Genomic DNA, 19,015 nt, shown 5'->3' with positions numbered 1-19,015 from the left:
CGTGCCTTCCTCCCGCGCCCCCCGTGGGGGCGGGGCCGCGCTCGGCGGTTGGCCAAAGGCGGGCGGAGGGCTCGGTCTGAGAGGCGGAGCCCGCGCCGGGCGGTCGCCGCCACCTCCTATCGCGAAGGTCCTCGCCGCAGCGCTGTGCGTCGCCCCGGACGCGATCCCGCTCTCCCGAGTAAGCCGGCCGCGGGCGGGAACGGGCCTGCGGGGTCTGGCGGGAGGGGTGTCCCCGGACGGGAGCTCCCGGGGACCGAGGTCTCGCGGGGGCCAGGCTGGCGGCGGTGTCGGGGTCACGGGGTTGGTGGGCCGGGTTCCCTACGGGGGTGGGTGTGGGGCCACCGGGCTAGGGCCGGTGGGCGAGTTATGGGTTCGGGGTCTCGCCGCAGGGCCGGAGTTAGGGCCTGGCTCCCGGGTTAGGGGTTCCCTGTGGGTGGGGGTCCCTGTGGGTGGGGAGCCGGGGCGGCGCCCTGGTTCCGCGGTCAGGACTCGCGGGGCCGCTACTGGCGCCGGCGGTGCCTTGGAGACCTGGTTGCCTGACAACGCGCTGACGCTTCCTGAGGCGGCCGCCACCCACGGCGCCCAGAGCGAGGCTGTGCGGTGGCTCCCGGGCGACCGCTATCCGTGCCCTCCAGGCGGGCCCACCGTTCCGCTGAGCCGGCCCAGCGCCTTCCCGCTCCCCCGGTGCTGGTTAAATGTTAACGGGCATGGAGTCCTTGCGCGCCCGGCGCCGCTCCCTGAGCGTTGCTCTGCAAGTAAAATTTAATCACCGCCCTGCGAGGTCGGTGCTGTCACGGTCCTCGACTCACCTGGCTCCTTGAGTTTGAACCTCTTCCAGCTGCCTTGATTTTAGGATTGTTATCTGGGATTGGAATCCACTTTTCAGTGGTAGCCACCGGACTCATCTTTCGAGAGAGGCTGGTTCTCAAAACTACAGGGTTAAGAAGTTTAGCTTGGACTTCCGAGAAGACTAAGTTCTAAAGTGCAATACCTAGATTACAAACACCTCGGAATGCAAGAGCCAAATAGCAACCACCAAGAGTTTGTAAAAGGACAAGTTATCCTCAGAGAGGCCCTGTGTGAAACGAAAGACTGGCTTGTCATGTTGACAAGCTTAAAAGGGATCCCATGGAAACCAGTAAGATGCTGGTATTTTACCTTGCGTATCGTTCTCCTTAGAAGGACACTGACTTTCTGGTGGTTAAATATCTGCCAAAATGCTCCCCAGGGATGACATTTTGGGTCTCCTGGTACAGGTGACCTGGAAGGGAGCAGGTGCTATTTGGGGGAAACGAAACAGTAAGCTTTCAGTACAGTTTTTCTCAAGTTTTCAGACAAATGTGATGTAACTTTTATAAACTTTGGGAACATTTCGGCTTACCTTTTTAACATCATTCTGACTGCTTGCCTGAGTGTGAGACACAGGTGCCAAGTGTTTTGGCAATTTTGCATTACCCAAAGGCCATCTAATTTACCTATCTGTCCTTGGTCATCATTAGTGATTTATTCTTAGCAGCTAACAGACCCAATATTGCTTTTAAATAGGCAGTGGTTCTCAACCTTCTGGCCCTTTAAATACAGTTCCTCATGTTGTGACCCAACCATAAAATTATTTTCGTTGCTACTTCATAACTGTCATGTTGCTACTGTTGTGAATCATAATGTAAACATCTGATATGCAGGATGGTCTTAGGTGACCCCTGTGAAAGGGTTGTTTGCCCGCCAAAGGGGTCGCGACCCACAGGTTGAGAACCGCTGATGAAGAGGCATACCTTGGAGATACTGTAGGTTCGGTTCCAGACCACCACAGCAAAGCTAGTCCTAATCCCTTTTGCAGGTGGAAGGTCTTGCCTTCAATTTGTAAAAAACGCAACATCTGTGGAGTGCAGTAAAGCTAGAAGCACAGTACAACTAGGTATGCCTGTATTCACTCTCTTTGTACCCTGACCCTGAACCTCCCTTTGTCCCAGCAACATGGTGTTTACTTCTTAGTAACATTTAGGGGGATTTGTCAAAGTTTGGGTGTGCCCATGCAAGTAAGTTGTGCATCTGCCAGGAGAAAGAGATTCACCTTTCGTTTGGTGAAAAGATCTCTTGATTGGGGGTGGGGTGAGAAACACTGTCTTAGATCACCTTATCCCTCCCCCTCTTTCTTCTGAGGCTTTCATAGACTCCTCCCCGGACCCCACACCCATATGTTCTCACTCCCTGCTATTCTGTCCTCAGTCCTGTTCTCCCACGCTAGGCTCTCTTTTTCCAGGCACCCTCTTCTTCTATAGTTTTAATGGCTATTTTAAAAACTGTACATCTTTTAGCCTGGGCTCTATTCTGAATTCCAGACATATTCAAATCCTTCCCTTGATACGTCCACTGGATCTCTTATGGGTACCTCACATTGAATCCCTAAACTCTCATCTGGCTAGGCCGCTAGACTGTGAGCCACTGTGACAGGTGGCATTTTATCTTGTTCAAATTGGAGGCCAAGGATCATATCTTGTACTTCTCATCTCCTAGCATCTAGATAGAACCTTAAAGCCCTCCTTTGGGAGGGACATTATTTTCCGTCCCTCATGCTGTCTTAGAGGGGAGGAAATTTGCACTTGACTCGAGGGAAAAGGATGGGAGGAACATTTCCCTCTTTCTTTGTGATTGATGAAACTGGAAGGAGGAATTGGACATGCTCAGTTATTTCTGGATCCTCCCTGTTTGCCTAAATTTAGCAGATTGAATATGTTCTGATTTGTCTGTATTTCTACCTGTATGATAAGCATAAAGGGTCTAAATTTAAGATTTATAGATGTTGATTTGGATTATGATAAGTATCAGTTACTGGTGATTTAAATCTCAGTGTACTTTGAGGCTTTTAAAATAAAGGCATACTTTTAACATCATTCTGACTGCTTTCCTGAGTGTAAGACAAAGGTGTTTGAGCAAGTGTTTTGGCAATTTTGCATTACCCAAAGGCCATCTAATTTATGTATCTGTCCTTGGTCATCATTAATGATTTATTATTAACAGCCGCTAACACATTGATGTATACAAAGACTATGAAACTATAATAAGAATCAATAAAACAGCTGTGATTTATTGATTTCTAAGTGTCAGGTGTGCCATACATTTTATATGCATCATTTTGTTTTTCCTTCAGAACAACTCTGGAATAGATATTTCTATTTTTCAGAAGGGGAAACTGAATGATAGAGAGGTTAAGGAATGTATTTGAGGTCAGTCACATACAGTTAATTAGTGATTGAAAGGGGTTTCAAATCCAGGTCTTTTAGCTAAACTATTGTCCTGAAAACTGTTTATCATATACATACTGTGTACACAGGTACTGGGAAAAAATAAACCTGGTACTATCTTGAAAAATGTTGTGAGTAATTTTACATTGTATAGTGAAAGAAGATAAAGAATCCCATTTAGGTTTCTTTCTGGTAACAATTTTAAAATTCTTATTCTATTTTATACTTAGGCTGTACACATTGACTCAGTCTCTCTGAATTATTAAGTAATTCTTGAATAATTTTGTAGTTGAAATTGTTTTATGTAAGTTGTCACATGCTTTAGGAAATAAGAAAGAGAAAGTAGTCATGACTGCTAGAAACTGGCCCTGTTATCACCAAGGCTTTAGTGTTGCTAGGAACTGGCCTGACAGTACTGCTTAGGCTTGGTGGTGTTCTGTTGAAGATAAACAGTTGGACGGAACATCAACATCAGACTGAGGCTGCTTTGTGTGTCTCTGATGGACCAAGACAAAAACACCACTACTCCATAATCACATCCAAACACAGACAAAACATGAATGCCGTCCAAGCCACAAAATGCCAGACAGCTCTTCTCCCACCTAATAGGAGTGACTGCTGCCTCTACCAGTTAAAGCTTTGGCCTCAGCCTGCAGATAAGACTTTACTAAGATGTCCAGTCATAGTTACCCCACTTCCTGACAGCATTAAATCCAGAGCAAAGCTCCACTTCCTTAAATCCTCCTCCAAATCACCTACCACAATCCCGAGTCCTGTAAGTCTTTTCTAACACCCTCTTAATAAAATAAGGACGCATCTCTCCATGCAATGAGTAATAAACCCAAATAGTTTAACTACAGTAGTGTTCCTGTGTTCTTTGTCTGGAGGGCATTGCCAGGAGAAAGCTAGCACTATCTTTGACTTTTTAGTTTAATAGTAGAGATATACTCGAATCAGATTAGAGAGTAGAACAAAATTAGAAATGGTTAAACATAAACTTATATCCAATAAATCTCATGTTTTAGCTATTGCATATATTATACTCACTACCATTGTTTAAAAATGTATTTTATTACTATGGTTACTGTTGTATAAAATCAATTCTAGCATTTATAATAGATGTTAAAGTATTATATTAAAAGGAAATTTATGTATAAATTCAAGAGAGAGAACTTTCAAGTCTGGTTAAATCAATGAACATGTTATATTAATAATTGTTAACAGAATTGTGTGGAGGCCTTACTTCAGAGTCAAAAGAGGCTTGTTAACTTTTTTTAGATTAATGGCATTTCTGCTTAAATTATGTATAAAGTCCTGTAGCAAAGTATATGTGTATACATACATATAATCCAAACATTATTATTTTTTCTACCAGACCAAATATTTAGGAAAATTTGGGGATTTTGAGTGATTTTTTTTTTTCAGCATGAAAAGTACTATTTACTGTTGAGCTGTTTTGAATTGTCACCAGGAAAAATCTTTTGTGACAAATAGCAAGTTAAAAATGGCTAAATATATTAACTTGTTGGCTTGAGATATATTTGCTATAGCCATTTTTAAAAACTGTTCTTTTTGGTAGTAAATAATAGAATGAAGTTCATATTATGTACTACTAATATAAGTTTCAACATATTTGTTTAGGGTAAAGCTTGTCTGCATTTTTACATATTATCCCTCAAACATTAAATTCAGTGGGTGCTTTTTAAAAACTCCCTTACTTTTGATATTGCTGACTGGTTCTTATATTTCTTTTTCTCGCCAAATTATGTTGACTTACTTTCTTTATTATCCTTCTTTTAATTACTACTCCTTTTTTTTTTTCTTGTTCAATTCTTTTGTCACCCGCTCAAAGGAACATTGCCCAGAATGTACTTCTGTCCCATTTCTTACCCCCCCGCCCCCGCCTGTGCTCATTTACTACAGCTTCAACTGTTATCTTTAAAATAGTTAACTCTTTCTTCAAGGTTCTCTTACTGGCTTCAAATCAGTTTTCATTACTTTTTTTATTGTTGTTAATCCTCATCAGAGGACATTTTTTTCATTGATATTTAGAGAGAGTGGAAGAGAGGGAGGGAGAAACACACACACACAAACACACATATACATACATACATTTCTGTGAGAGAGACTCATCAATTGGTTGCCTCCTGATCAAGACTGGGCATTGAAGCTGTGACCCAGGTACATGCCCTTGACTGGGAATTGAACCTGAGACTTTGGGCTGACGCTCTAACCCAGGGGTTCTCAACCTGTAGGTCGCGCCCCCTTTGGGGGTCAAACGACCCTTTCACAGGGGTCACCTAAATACATCCTGCATATCAGATATTTACATTACGATTCATAACAGTAGCAAAATTACAGTTATGAAGTAGCAACGAAAATAATTTTATGGTTGGGGGTCACCACAACATGAGGAACTGTATTAAAGGGTCGCGGCATTAGGAAGGTTGAGAACCACTGCTCTAACCACTGAACCCACTGGCTAGGGCTAAAATAGTTAACTCTTAAATAAGCATCCAATGTGGTCCATATCCTTGAATTTGAGTCTTGAATTTCTAACCAACAGCTGGAAATTTCCATTAGCATGTCTTACTAGCTCCAGCTTAACACATCTAAGCCAAACCTTTGCAAATCAGCTAGCTTCTTCTGACCTATTTCTGTCTAGGATTCTATCCATATTTAGTTTCTAGGACTTAAAATTTTGGTCCTCAGTGGCTCCTTTCCTGCCACCTATCCAGTTAGTCACTAAGTTTCATGGGTTTTTGAAAAATGTGTATTTAAAAAAGTACTAGGTTCAATGAGGAAAGGATAGTTTTTTCAAAAAATAGGACTGGAATCGTTTTATATCCATTCAAAAAAAAAACAAACACAACCCAACAAAAAACACAAAACAAAACAAAAACCACACACACACAAAAACAACAACAACAAAAAAACACACACAAAAAAACCCAAACCAACCAAAAAACTGAACCTTACACTATTACACTATTTGCAAAAATTAACTCAGAACAGATAATAGATTTAGGTGTAAGAGAGAAAACTATATAACTTCTAAAAGAAAACAGAAGAAAATGTGATCTTGGGCTAAGAAAAAATTTCTTACATATGTCATAAAAACAGTTGATTAAAAGTTGGTGATATATAAATACATTGGATTTCAAAAATTAAAAAAACTTTTGGATATTGCACAGATGTTTATAGCAGCTCTATTTATAATTTCCCAAACCTGGAAGCAACCAGGATGTCCTTTTTTAGGTAAATAAACTGGTACATTAAGACAATGGAATATTATTCAGCACTAAAAAGAAATGAGCGAGCAAGCCATGACAATTAGAAGCCTTAGCAATGCATGCTAGTCAGTGAAGCCAATACTGTATAACTACATGACATTCTGGAAAAGACAAAACTATGGAGACTGTAAAAAGATCAGTGGTTGGCAGGGATTACAGTGGAGGGAGGGTTGAATAGCTGGAGCACAGAGGACTTTTAGGGCAGTAAAACTACTCTGTATGATTCTACAATGGTGGAGACATGTCATACATGTCTCCAAACCCATAGAATACACACCACCACGAATGAACTCTAATGTAAACTGGATGTGCCAATGTGGGTTCATTGATTGTAACAAATGTACCACTCTGGTGGGGGATGTTGATAACAGATTAGGCTATGCATGAGTGGTGTAGGATATGTGGTAAATCTGTATCTTCTGCTCAGTTTTTCCGTGAATTCAAAACTGCTCTAAAAAAATAGTCTTAAAAAAAACCACATGACAAGAAAACTTAAAAACCATCCACAGACTGCGGGTGTGTAGTGGGGATGGTAGTGGCTGTTCATCTTCTTTTTTATTTCTTTTTCAGATATTTTAATATACATATATTATTGATTTCAGAGAGGAAGGGAGAGGGAGAGATGGAAACATCATGGATGGGCTGCCACCTACACAACCCCCACTGGGGATCGAGCCTACAACCCAGGCATGTACCCTGACTGGGAATTGAACCAGTGACTTCTTGGTTCATAGATTGACACTCCCACTGATCCACACCAGCCAAGCTCTTTTTAGATATTTTAAAGTATGTTGTCGGTGTTTGAGGGAGTTTCGAGAGAAAGCAGGCAGGCATCTTTTAGTCAAGCTTGTTTGAAGTTTTCAATTTGATAAGTGAGATTGAAAAGTAAATGTAGACTAAGCCTGCATGTTATTAGCCTAAAAATACTCGGGTAGAGTTGAGCTGTGCTCATTGCAGTGTTGTTTTTCTTTTTTTTCTTTTTATAGATTCTGAAAAATGGCTGATAATTTGGAAAAATTTATTGAAGAGCGCAAAGCCAAATTGGCCCAAGAAAAAGCAGAATTGGAAAGTGATCCGCCTTACATGGAAATGAAGGTAAAGTTGATCGTTTCCTTCAAATATGTTTCATTAAAAATGGTTTCTGAAGATTAGCCCTGTGTAAATGCAAACATCCTCTTCTCTGAGTCAGAATCTTTAGTTCTGTACTGTAGTTTGGCTGTGCTGTGAGAGCCTGACTCAACAAGATTTCAAATGCAGTTTTTTATTTGTGGTATTTTATATCTCACAGTTTCTCCTCTGTAGAGCTTTAATGAATACTTTATGTGCTTCATAAAATGAATAGGGGGCTAACTCTAATATAGGGAACTTTCAGAATAGAAACATAATAGATATGAAAGCAAGTTCTCATTCTCTGTGGGAAAAGTTAATATTTTAATGAATCATTAGCTTAACAATTTTTTGAAGCCTACAGTGAATTTATTAGAATAGTTATTTTGTATACTTTATTTTCAGAATGTAAATTTATTAAAATGTTTCTGAAAACAGTGTCTGCAAAAGCTTTCTTAAACTTTCCTAATTTTTGTTGAAAGTGATTCATCCATTTTAGCAAATACTTACTGAGATTGTGCTAGGGTACTGTCCTAGGCTCTGACAATACAGCACTAATCTAGATGTGGCACCTCCTCTCATGGGCTCAGTATATGTAATAAGATACAGGGTGTGGATTAATCTGTGCCATATGGTCCTTCATAATGAAGGTAACCACATACTGTATATTGGTTTGCCCAAGATAGTCCTGGTTTACCTGTTGTTCCAGTGTCTCATCTGATTTATCATCTGTCCTGGACAAAGGTATCCTGGTTGAAATGATAAATAATATGGACATCCTGATTATAATGGAACTTAACATTTATTGTATGCAAAACATGAATAAGGCAAAGTCTTATGAGGTTACATTGATATTTCACATGAGTCTATGAGATAAGTACTGTTATTATCATTTTCCAAATGAATAAACTGTGGCATGGAGAAATTAAGTACTGTAATGTGACTAAAGTGATAGCAGAACTTGGCTTTGATTACTGGCAACCTGAATCCTATGCTTGTTCTCTTAACCACCACGGTAGGTTGTCTTTCTGCCATAATACCTGCCTCTTACAAGGAATGATAGGAAGGACTTTAGATGTATTATCACATTTAATCATAATATCCCTGTGAAGTAGATGGAATTTTTTGTATTTGTTTTACAGATCAAGAAAATTTGGCTTAAAGGGGTTAAATAATTTGTCCAGGTACGTAAGAGGTGGATTCAGGATCTGAATCTTCATGTATCCAGCTCCAAAGTCCATGCTCTTAACCACTCTCTAGTACAGTGATGGCGAACCTTTTGAGCTCGACGTGTCAGCATTTTGAAAAACCCTAACTTAACCCTGGTGCCGTGTCACATATAGAAATTTTTTGATATTTGCAACCATAGTAAAACAAAGACTTATATTTTTGATATTTATTTTATATATTTAAATGCCATTTAACAAAGAAAAATCAACCAAAAAAATGAGTTCGCGTGTCACCTCTGACACGCGTGTCATAGGTTCGCCATCACTGCTCTAGTACTTAGGACTAGTTTACAGTGTTTGGCAAGAGTTATTACATAGCTTTAAATACAGCTTTATTATAATTTCCAATATTAAATAGTACATAAATAATAATGTTTTAAGTCTTAGTTCAGGTATCACCTGTTCAGTGAGGCCTTGCAGTCTGGCCCCAACATGTTTGGGCCTCCATACCCTGCTGTATTGTTTCCCATAGTTCCTCCCTACCACTCTCTACCTATTACATAGGCTAATTATGTATTATATTTATTGTTTGTGTCCCCAATGGTTTATAAGCTCCAGGGAGGCACAGATTCTTACTTGTTTTTTTTCACTCATGTATTTCCGTTGCCTGGGACACTGGCTGGCAGGAACTCAGTGACTTTTGATAAGTGAATGAGCTAAATATTAGGACTTTTATTATAGTATTAACTGCTTTTGTTTAATTCCCTAAACTTGATACTTAAATTTCTTCTACAGTGTACCATGTAATTTTGTCAAGTTGTTTAATAAAAGTACTGAGATTAATAGTATATTTTGTAGGGTTTTTTCCCCCCTCTGCTTTTATAAATATTATCTCTTTCAGGGAAAGGCATCAGAGAAGCTTTCTGAAAACAGTAAAATATTAATCTCCATGGCTAAGGAAAACATACCACCAAACAGACAACAGACCAAGGGTTCCTTAGGTATGTCATTAGGTGTGCTAAATTGTTTTTAAGATATTCTAAACAGGCTGTTGTGAAAGAGCTTTGTCTTGTAAGAAATTAAAGGTATTTTTAGAATCATGGTAACTCTTTCCTTTCTGAAATCTTACATGTGAAATAATAATATATACTGAGAACCCTGTACCTTTTTAAAAATGCTATTGGGTTGATTATATTTATGGGATTATAGCAGTAAGTATAACTAATAAAAAATTAATTGAAACATTTGAGTGTGAGTGTGTGTTTATGAGAGAGAGATTGAGAGTGAGAGAGTTAATTATTGAACAGAAATGGACTTGCCTTTATTTAAAAATCAAAAAAATATGCTTAATGGATACAAAATGCTGTTTAGTGAAAGACCATTTTATCATTTTTTAATTTTTTGAAAGACCATTTTAATTGTTAATGACTATATATTAGAGTTGTTAAGAAATTAATTCTGCAGCTGTACTAATTCTTTGATTATGGTTTGGTATGACAATATTTGTAAACTTTTTACCATTTTTTTTAATAAAAAAATTTGTTGATTATAAGGGGATGTTGGCCAAGAGATTGAATAGTTAGTGGGCTCTTTGTCTCTACTAGAAAACCAGCTCAAAGTGGACCTCAGTAAATAGATAACACTTTCAACTCTGATTTTCTTAAAAAATTATTGGCTAGTATACAGCTTTAGTGAACTTAAGTATAATACATATTTTGGTTAAGTTCCTTAATCTCTAAGGCCCTCAGTTTTTTTTATCTGTAACATAAAGGAGTTGGATGATCTTTTAGTCCTAAATTTTTCTGAATCAAAAGTTTGATTCTAAATATAATATTTTAAAAGTATAATGGCAGGTTTTCTCAAGCACTAAGGTCAGATAGAATTACTTTGAAATTCTGGGGTTGCATGTTGCTTTGGGCTGTGGCTGTCATGGCCTTGTGACCTAGCACATGTTATTTAATCTGTTTCCTCATCTTAAGAATTGGCATTTAACTTAAAAGGCTACTGTGGCAATAATCTATCTATACTAATAAAAGGGCAATATGCTAATTAGACCGGGTCGACTGGACATCTTCCGGTCATCCGGTCCTTCTTCTGGGCAAAGCCACAGTGGTGGGGGCCAAGGCAGAGGCATTTAGGGGTGACCAGGCTGGCAGGGGAGGGTGGTTAGGGGCAATCAGGCTGGCAGAGGGGTTAGGGGTGATCAGGCAGGCAGGCAGGTGAGTGATTAGGAGCCAGTGGTCCTGGATTGCGAGAGGGATGCCTGCAGGGATCGGGCCTAAACCGGTAGTCGGACATCCTCCAAGGGGTCCCGGATTGGAGAGGGTGCAGGCCAGGCTGAGGGACCCCCCTCCTCCATGCATGAATTTCGTGTACCGGGCCTCTATTATGTATGTGTGTGTGTGTGTGTGTGTGTGTGTGTGTACACATACATATATATTCCTAATATGCAAAGTGTCCCCTTGGGAGTTTGGGAATTCAATCATTCGCTATGACGTGTGCTAACCACCAGTGGGTGGTGCGGAACAAAAGAAGGCCCTGACCAGCAGCCAGCAGCCCCCAGGGACTCTACCCATTCACGAATTTCGTGCGCTAGGTCTCTAGTTGAATACATATGAAAAGATGACTGCACATAATTGGTGGACAATAAATATTTTTTTCCCGACCTCTTTTACATCTTTTTAAAAGTTGGTTTTTGACTTTTGAGAATTATATTAAGAATGACTCTTTTATTATTACATTCACAAATGATGGTGAGTTTAAAATTGAAGATACAGTGACCTCTGCCCATTCCTTGGGGCTCTGTCCTAGTCCCTCTTTTCATTTCATACATTCTGGTTTTATTTACTGTAAGTGTATTCATGACTCATAAAACTCTATCTCGTTCCCAATTTCTTTTATGAACTGCAGATCTATATATCTAATTTCCTATTGGACATCTTTACTTGGATGCCATGACCTCAAAATCAACATGTGCAACATTGATTTTGTTCCTGTCAAACTGTCGGTGCTCTGGGGAGCTGGTTGCCTAGTCTTCCGTGACTCCTCTCTTTCCTTTAGAGTCGAAGCAATAATTCCACACGTCGAATTGATTCTAACGCCTAAACCTCAATATTTACTTTTCTCTAATTCCATAGATGTTATTTTACGTGGGCCTCTGTTGTCTCTCACTTAGATTTTTTCTTCCTAGTGTTCTTTTGTTTTACAGTCTACACTCTCTACTCAGTCCCTTCACTGCCCATTGATATCCTTCCGAAAACCAAATCTCTGCTTCAAACCTTTCAGTGGCTGCTTGTTTCCTGTATGATGATGTTACCCTTTTATTACTTTTACCACATTGTGTTGGTCATTTTTGCCTTGTGCTCCTATAGCATTGGTTTTTCCCTTGAAGAACAGTTTTGAACTTGTTGCACAGTCTATTGGCTGCCAGCTTGCCTGACAGTGTACATTCACTGCCTAGCACAGTGCGGTACTTAGAGAAGATATTTTGAATGAAGGAGTGAAGTTCTCCATTGCAAAAATAAATAGTTCTCTTGGATGTGTGGGATTTACTTTTCATGGAATGTTTTCTTTTATTGCCAACTGAAGCAGTAATTATTTTTGATGTTCATTGAGTTTTATTAAAGAAGAATATGTAATTAGACTAATTTTATACCTTGTCAGCATTCAGTTACTGACCTCTTGCCTGAATAACTGTGACCTTAAAATTAGGTTAAATATGTAATTTTTGATAATGGGAAAAATATAATTTGGCAGTAGTTTTCCTTAGAAGGTCTTATCTAAGAATTATAAAACAAACTGGAAATAAAGATTAGTTTTGGAAACTATATATTGAATTAAAACTGTGATACCATACTTTGAGTAATTAAGCATAGTAGCTATTAGAAATATATAAATGGGCAATATTCATTTTAGCTAATGAAAGCAATCTCTTGATAACTCAGTTCAACTCTCATGCAACAGTATGTTTTTATGATTTTGTAACTTGTTGTGTTAGATATTGATGATATTCATGGGTAAGGCTTATCTATGTGGCTCATTCTTTCACCATTATACCTCTCACAAAAGGATTTGAGGAGCATTACAATGACCTCTGACATCAACTACCCAAAGTCTAAACTTCACAGATTAAGGGCACAGTCCTCCTCAAGACTTCTCTTACCTAAAGCACCAGATGCAAGTTCAGGGGTCCGCAGGCCATCCTCACTTCTATCCAGCCGGCTACAAATATGGGGGGGTTTACACTACCCCTCAAGTTTGATAATTCACTAGAATGACTCACAGAACTCAGGAAAGTGGTATACTTACTATTATAGTGTTGTCAGAGCAAAAAAATATAAATCAGAACCTGCCAAAGGGATAGACGCATAGGGAATGGTCCGAGAAAGTCCAAACATGAAGCTTCCGTCAGCCTCGGGGATGCGTCATTCTCTCAGCATATCAATATGTGACAGTGTAAAGACTGTTGTCAACTGGGATGCTATCTGAGCTTTGATGTCCAGCGTTTTTATGGAGTTTCATAGTGTAGTCGTGATTGATTGAATCATTGCCCACATGGCTCAATCTATAGATCCCTTACTTTGAGGTCAGGCTGATGTCAGATGGCTCAAAGGTCGAATGGTCCTATCACATGATTGGTCTTTTCTGGTGTGACCAGTTCCCATCTGTGCCATCTCTTTAGCACAAACTACCTAGGGGCTCACCATGAGTCACCTTATTTGTATAAACTATCAGGTATGGTCATGGGGATCTACCACAAAGACCTTTCTATCACTTGAAAAATTCCAAAGATTTGAAGCTACCTCCCAAGGTCCACTGCCATTTGTGCCCAGCTTTGGGCCACATAGCAGGAGCTACACAATGATCTGCAGTTGACTGTCACTTGTGCCGGGCTTGGAGGGACTTGGGAGAGGCTGTGCTGCAAATTGAGGCCGATTTTTGACCTGCTGCCAACACGAGTCCAGAGTGAGTCCAAGTGCAGGCCCCTCAAGAGGAACAGCTGGGACTCCAGCAACCCTCTATCTCACTTGGACATAAGCCATGCGAGTTTTCAGGGGCAGATGTTATGGGGACTCCTTGGCTATTTTACCCTGAACTGGAAGCCCAGTGTGAAGCTGGGACTCCTCGCCCTTTGGGAGGGTACTTCTGAAACTGAGATATCCCTTCTGATTTGTTTTTTTAATACATTTTAATGATTTTTTACAGAGAGGAAGGGAGAGGGATAGAGAGTTAGAAACCTCGATGAGAGAGGAACATCGACCAGCTGCCTCCTGCACACCCCCCACTGGGGATGTGCCCACAACCAAGGTACATGCCCTTGACTGGAATCGAACCTGGGACCCTTCAGTCCGCAGGTCGACGCTCTAGCCACTGAGCCAAACCGGTCAGGGCCCTTCTTTTTTTTAAATTATTATTATTTTTTGTTGTTTTATTGCTTAAAGTATTACAAAGGGTATTACATATGTCTCCTTTTTTCTCCCCGCCCTTGACAATCCCCTGGCCTCCCATACCCCCCAGTGTCTTATGTCCATTGGTTATGCTTATATGCATGCATACAAGTCCTTCAGTTGATCTCTTACCCCCCTCCTTCCTGCCCCCCAACCCTCCCTGGCCTTCCCGCTGCAGTTTGACAATCAGTTTGAGGCAGCTCTGCCTCTGTATCTATTATTGTTCATAAGTTTATAATGGTCTTTATTATCCCTGAATGAGTGAGATCATGTGGTATTTTTCCTTCATTGACTGGCTTATTTCACTTAGTGTAATGCTCTCCAGTTCCATCCATGCTGTTGCAAATGGTAAGAGTTCCTTCTTTTTTACAGCAGCATAGTATTCCATCGTGTAGATGTACCACAGTTTTCTAATCCATTCATCTACTGATGGGCACTTAGGCTGTTTCCAGATCTTAGCTATGGTGAATTGTGCTGCTATGAACATATGGGTGCACATATCTGTTCTGACTGGTGTTTCTGGTTTCTTGGGATATATTCCTAGAAGTGGGATCACAGGGTCAAATGGGAGTTCCATTTTCAGTTTTTTGAGGTAGCTCCATACTGTTCTCCACAGTGGCTGCACCAGTCTGCATTCCCACCAGCAGTGCACGAGTGTTCCTTTTTCTCCACATCCTCTCCAGCACTTGTCGTTTGTTGATTTGTTGATGATAGCCAGTCTGACAGGTGTGAGATGGTACCTCATTGCTGTTTTGATTTGCATCTCTCGGATGATTAGTGACTTGGAGCATGTTTTCATATGTCTCTTGGCTTTCTGGATGTCCTCTTTTGAAAGGTGTCTATTTAGGTCCTTTGCCCATTTTTTGATTGGATTGTTTATCTTCTTTTTGTTAAGTTGTATGAGTTCCCTATAAATTTTGGAGATTAGGTCCTTATCAGATATGACGTTGGCAAATATGTTTTCCCGAGCAGTGGACTTTCTCGTTGTTTTGTTGATGGTTTCTTTTGCTGTGCAGAAGCTTTTTATTTTGATGTAGTCCCATTTGTTCATTTTCTCTTTAGTTTCAAGTGCCCTAGGAGCTGTATCGGTGAAGAAATTGCTTGGGCATATGTCTGAGATTTTGTTGTCTTTGGATTCTTCTAGAATTTTTATGGTTTCCCGTCATACATTTAAGTCCTTTATCCATTTTGAGTTTATTCTTGTGTATGGTGTAAGTTGGTGGTCTAGTTTCATTTTCTTGCATATATCTGTCCAATTTTCCCAACACCATTTATTGAAGAGGCTATCTTGGCTCCATTGTATGTTCTTGCCTCCTTTGTCAAATATTAATTGAGCATATTGGTTCGGGCCGATTTCTGGGCTCTCTGTTCTATTTCATTGATCTGTATGTCTGTTCTTGTGCCAGTACCAGGCAGTTTTGAGAACAATGGCTTTGTAATACAACTTGATATCTGGTATTGAGATCCCATCTACAAACTGGTCAGGGCCCTTCTGATTCTTAATCATTGCATTGTGGGTGCAGGCCTGCCCATTCCGCATTTCTGCCTTCCACCTGTCTCATTGTGGCTTCTGTGAATTATGTTTAGCTAGTTTTCAGGTACTTCTCAAAGGTGATAGTTTGGTTCTATAATTTAGTTTGAATTTTGACTACTGTTGTGGGAGGAGGTGAACACAGTGTTTACCTACTTTACTATCTTGACCATCCTAGTGCGGTAATCACTTAGGAATTTACAAGGGCTTTAGGAGCCCTGTGTCAGGAATGGGGTCAAAGACAGATATTAGAAGAAATGCTCCCAGTGTTCTTATCACTTAGGAAATTAGAAGGGTTTTAGGTGCTCTGTGCCAGAACTGGGGGTAGAGACCAATCTAAATATTTTCTATTACCTATCAGCTTCCCAATCCTGTCCTTGAGTCTTGTTAAAGCAGTATTTTGTATAAAAATTCATAACTAGACTGTCTTCTTTTTCTATCTAGGGTAGCATATATCCTGTTTTGCATTTGAAGGTAGTACTTTTGTGATTAATAGTATAAGGATATGGCCATGACCTCTGGAGAATAAGAAGCAACCTAATGCATCTATTGACAAACCTGGAGCAGTTACTGTCTGCTGCAAAGGTTTCCAGTACAGATGCAAGAGAAAAATATCCTTGCCCTTTCTGTCTGTCTGATTGTGGCAGACAAGATTGAATGGGGGAATACAGGAGGAAAAATGGTGACAGAGGAATGAAACATGGAGAGAGAATTTTGCCAACTCAGAAATAATGTGGAAACAAAGAAAAACCCGTGGTCTTTTTCCCCCAAAAAGAATCTGAAATTTGAGTTAAAAAAATTAGCCTAGTCTGGTGTAAAACTGTTAATAATCCACCTTATCCCTGAGTGAAAGGAAAATTAATTATGTACCAAACTGATTGGTACTTGGAGTGATTATGGAAGGTGTCAAATAGCACTGTGTTATATTGAAAGTATTAGCCTCCTTGTTTCTGGTCTAGATTCTGTGCCTTTGGGCTAGCACTTACGCTTCTTAACAGAGCTTGCCTATTAGACAGGCCTGTCTGTAAGGCTAATGTCTGCAACTTAGCTAGTAAACGGTTTTCTATAATGATACAAAACTTTCCCTAACCGATAAGAGTAGTTCATTGTCCCTAAACTGTTTGTATAAGCCATGTGATTTATGCAGAAACGGCTGCTTTCCTTTTGGGGAGTCTGGTAGTGCTAGTCAAGAGGGTGCTATATGACCATCTCACAATAGACGCTTAGGGCACTAAGTCTGTAATGAGCTTCCCTGGACGGCAACATTTCACATGGGTGGCCACAACTTGTTGGAGGAATTAAGAGTGTCCTAGTTGATTCCACAGGGAAGAACTCTTGGAAGTTTGCATTTAGTTTCCTCTGGGCTTTGCCCCATGTACCATTTTCCTTGGTTAATCTTGCTTTGGACCCTTTCACTGTAATAAACTGGAAATGTGAGTATAATGACTTCTGCATACTTTGAGTCTTTCTTGTGAATCCCCAAACCTGGGGGTGGTTTTTGAGGACTCCCAACACTCTCCTTTTCAGTCTTTTCTGGTTCCTTTTTAGCACTCTCACCTCTAAACTTTGGGTACTCCAAGAATTTGTTTTCAGTGTCTGCAGTCCCTAGGCGTTTTTTTCACTGTTTCTGGGCAGTATTTCTCACTTTTATATCAGAATGCCATTGTTCAGCATTTCAGGCTCCAAAATGCACTGGATTTATTTTGTCTGTCATGCTGTGAAGTCATTTTGGAAATTTGTAAAAAGATTACAGATTATTAAAATAAGATAAGAGATTTTACTCTATTACTAGAAATTATTTGACATGATTTTTAAAAATTCATTTTAAATACAGTTAAGTTCAAGGAAATATGGAAAGAATTATAAAGAAGAAAAAATTACATTGTAATTTAAAAATAACATCAGAGCTCGGCTGGTGTGCTCAGTGGTTGAGCATCAAACTATGAACCAGGAGGTTGTGGTTTAGCATCAAACTATGAACCAGGAGGTCGTGGTTTGATTCCTGGTCAGTGCACATGCCTGGGTTGTCAGATGCTCCCCAGTAGGGGGCGTGCAGGAAGCAGCTGATCAGTGATTCTCTCATTGTTGATGTTTCTATCTCTCCCTCTCCCTTCCTCTCTGAAATCAATAAAAATATATTAAAAAATATCAGAAAGCATGCAATAGCAGAATTTTACATTGCAGAAAAGTTCTAGAGTTTAGACTAAGCTGAAAAATGTGGAGACTTTTGAAAGTAGACAAAAGGAAATAGTTGATTTTGTTTACTAATTTTTAGTTGCACTTTTTAATTATCTTTTTTTTTTAGCATATGTAATCTTAGGTCTCTCTCTCTCTCTTTTTTGTTAATGCTCACCTGAGGATATTTTTTTCCATTGTTTTTAGAGGGTGGAAGCGAGGGAGGGAGGGGAGGAGAGAGAGAAACATTGATGTGAGTTATACATTGACTGGTTGCTTTCCGCAAGCACCCTGACCCGGGGTGGGGAGCAAACTTGAAATCCAGGTATGTGCCCTTGACTGGAAATGGAACTCGAGATTCTTTGGTGTGAGGGCTGACCTAATCATTGAGTCACACTGGCCAGGGCAGTTTCTCTTATTATAAACTAAATCCCAGACATTCTACCTCTTTTGTTTAATTTGTACAAGTGGGTGATTTGTAATAATATCTTTTTTAAAAAAAATAGATTTTATTGATTTTTTACAGAGAGGAAGGGAGAGGGACAGAGAGTTAGAAACATCGATGAGAGAGATCGATCAGCTGCCTCCTGCACAGCCCCCACTGGGGATGTGCCCGCAACCAAGGTACATGCCCCTGACTGGAATTGAACCCCGGGACCCCCCAGTCCGCAGGCCGACGCTCTATCCACTGAGCCAAACCGGTTCGGCTGTAATAATATCTTTATACTTGAAGTTTGAGTACAATGTTCTACTCAGTTGATAAATTCATATCTTTGTTATGTCACCTGCTTAGGGAAAGGCCTGTTATTATTCATATATAATGCTTTCTCATGGTAATATAATAATGAAAAGAGGAAACTAAGTGTTCATGGTAATTGTTTTATAAAGTGTTTATTATGAGTGCTATCTTGAAGGTATATTGATTTTTAAAAAGATTATATACTTTAGTTTTAAATATTATATATAACTCACAAATACTGTAGAAACCAAATACATGTAATTGGTGTAGTTTTGAAGCATAATGTTAACTATCTTAGAGTCATTTCTGTTG

At 39.8% G+C, this 19,015-nt stretch overlaps 1 protein-coding gene and 1 non-coding gene across 13 annotated transcripts in view; both read left to right on the top strand.

The window, feature by feature from the left end:
* The window catches only part of CSPP1 (centrosome and spindle pole associated protein 1), a 100,887-nt gene that overhangs the window by 1,537 nt on the left and 80,335 nt on the right, over positions 1–19,015 (top strand). For 5 of the 12 annotated variants that reach the window (XM_059672980.1, XM_059672979.1, XM_059672975.1 and 2 more), the window contains exons 1-3: positions 27–178; positions 7,522–7,630; positions 9,713–9,812. In XM_059672980.1, the coding sequence (XP_059528963.1) occupies positions 7,532–7,630; positions 9,713–9,812 (199 nt within the window). In that variant the 5' untranslated portion in view covers positions 27–178; positions 7,522–7,531. Of the gene's footprint in view, positions 1–26; positions 179–1,837; positions 1,916–7,521; positions 7,631–8,784; positions 8,827–9,712; positions 9,813–19,015 lie in introns of those variants that run through there. The other 7 variants (XM_059672976.1, XM_059672973.1, XM_059672981.1 and 4 more) reach the window with 5 other exon arrangements.
* Positions 16,330–16,462, top strand: LOC132220188 (small nucleolar RNA SNORA31). The gene has a single exon (XR_009449706.1). It is a non-coding gene; the product is annotated as a small nucleolar RNA SNORA31 (small nucleolar RNA).

This window comes from Myotis daubentonii, chromosome 17, assembly GCF_963259705.1.
Source record: "Myotis daubentonii chromosome 17, mMyoDau2.1, whole genome shotgun sequence".
Taxonomy (NCBI): domain Eukaryota; kingdom Metazoa; phylum Chordata; class Mammalia; order Chiroptera; family Vespertilionidae; genus Myotis; species Myotis daubentonii.
Note: the sequence above shows the minus strand (reverse complement) of the source record. Positions and strands in the feature narration are given on the sequence as shown.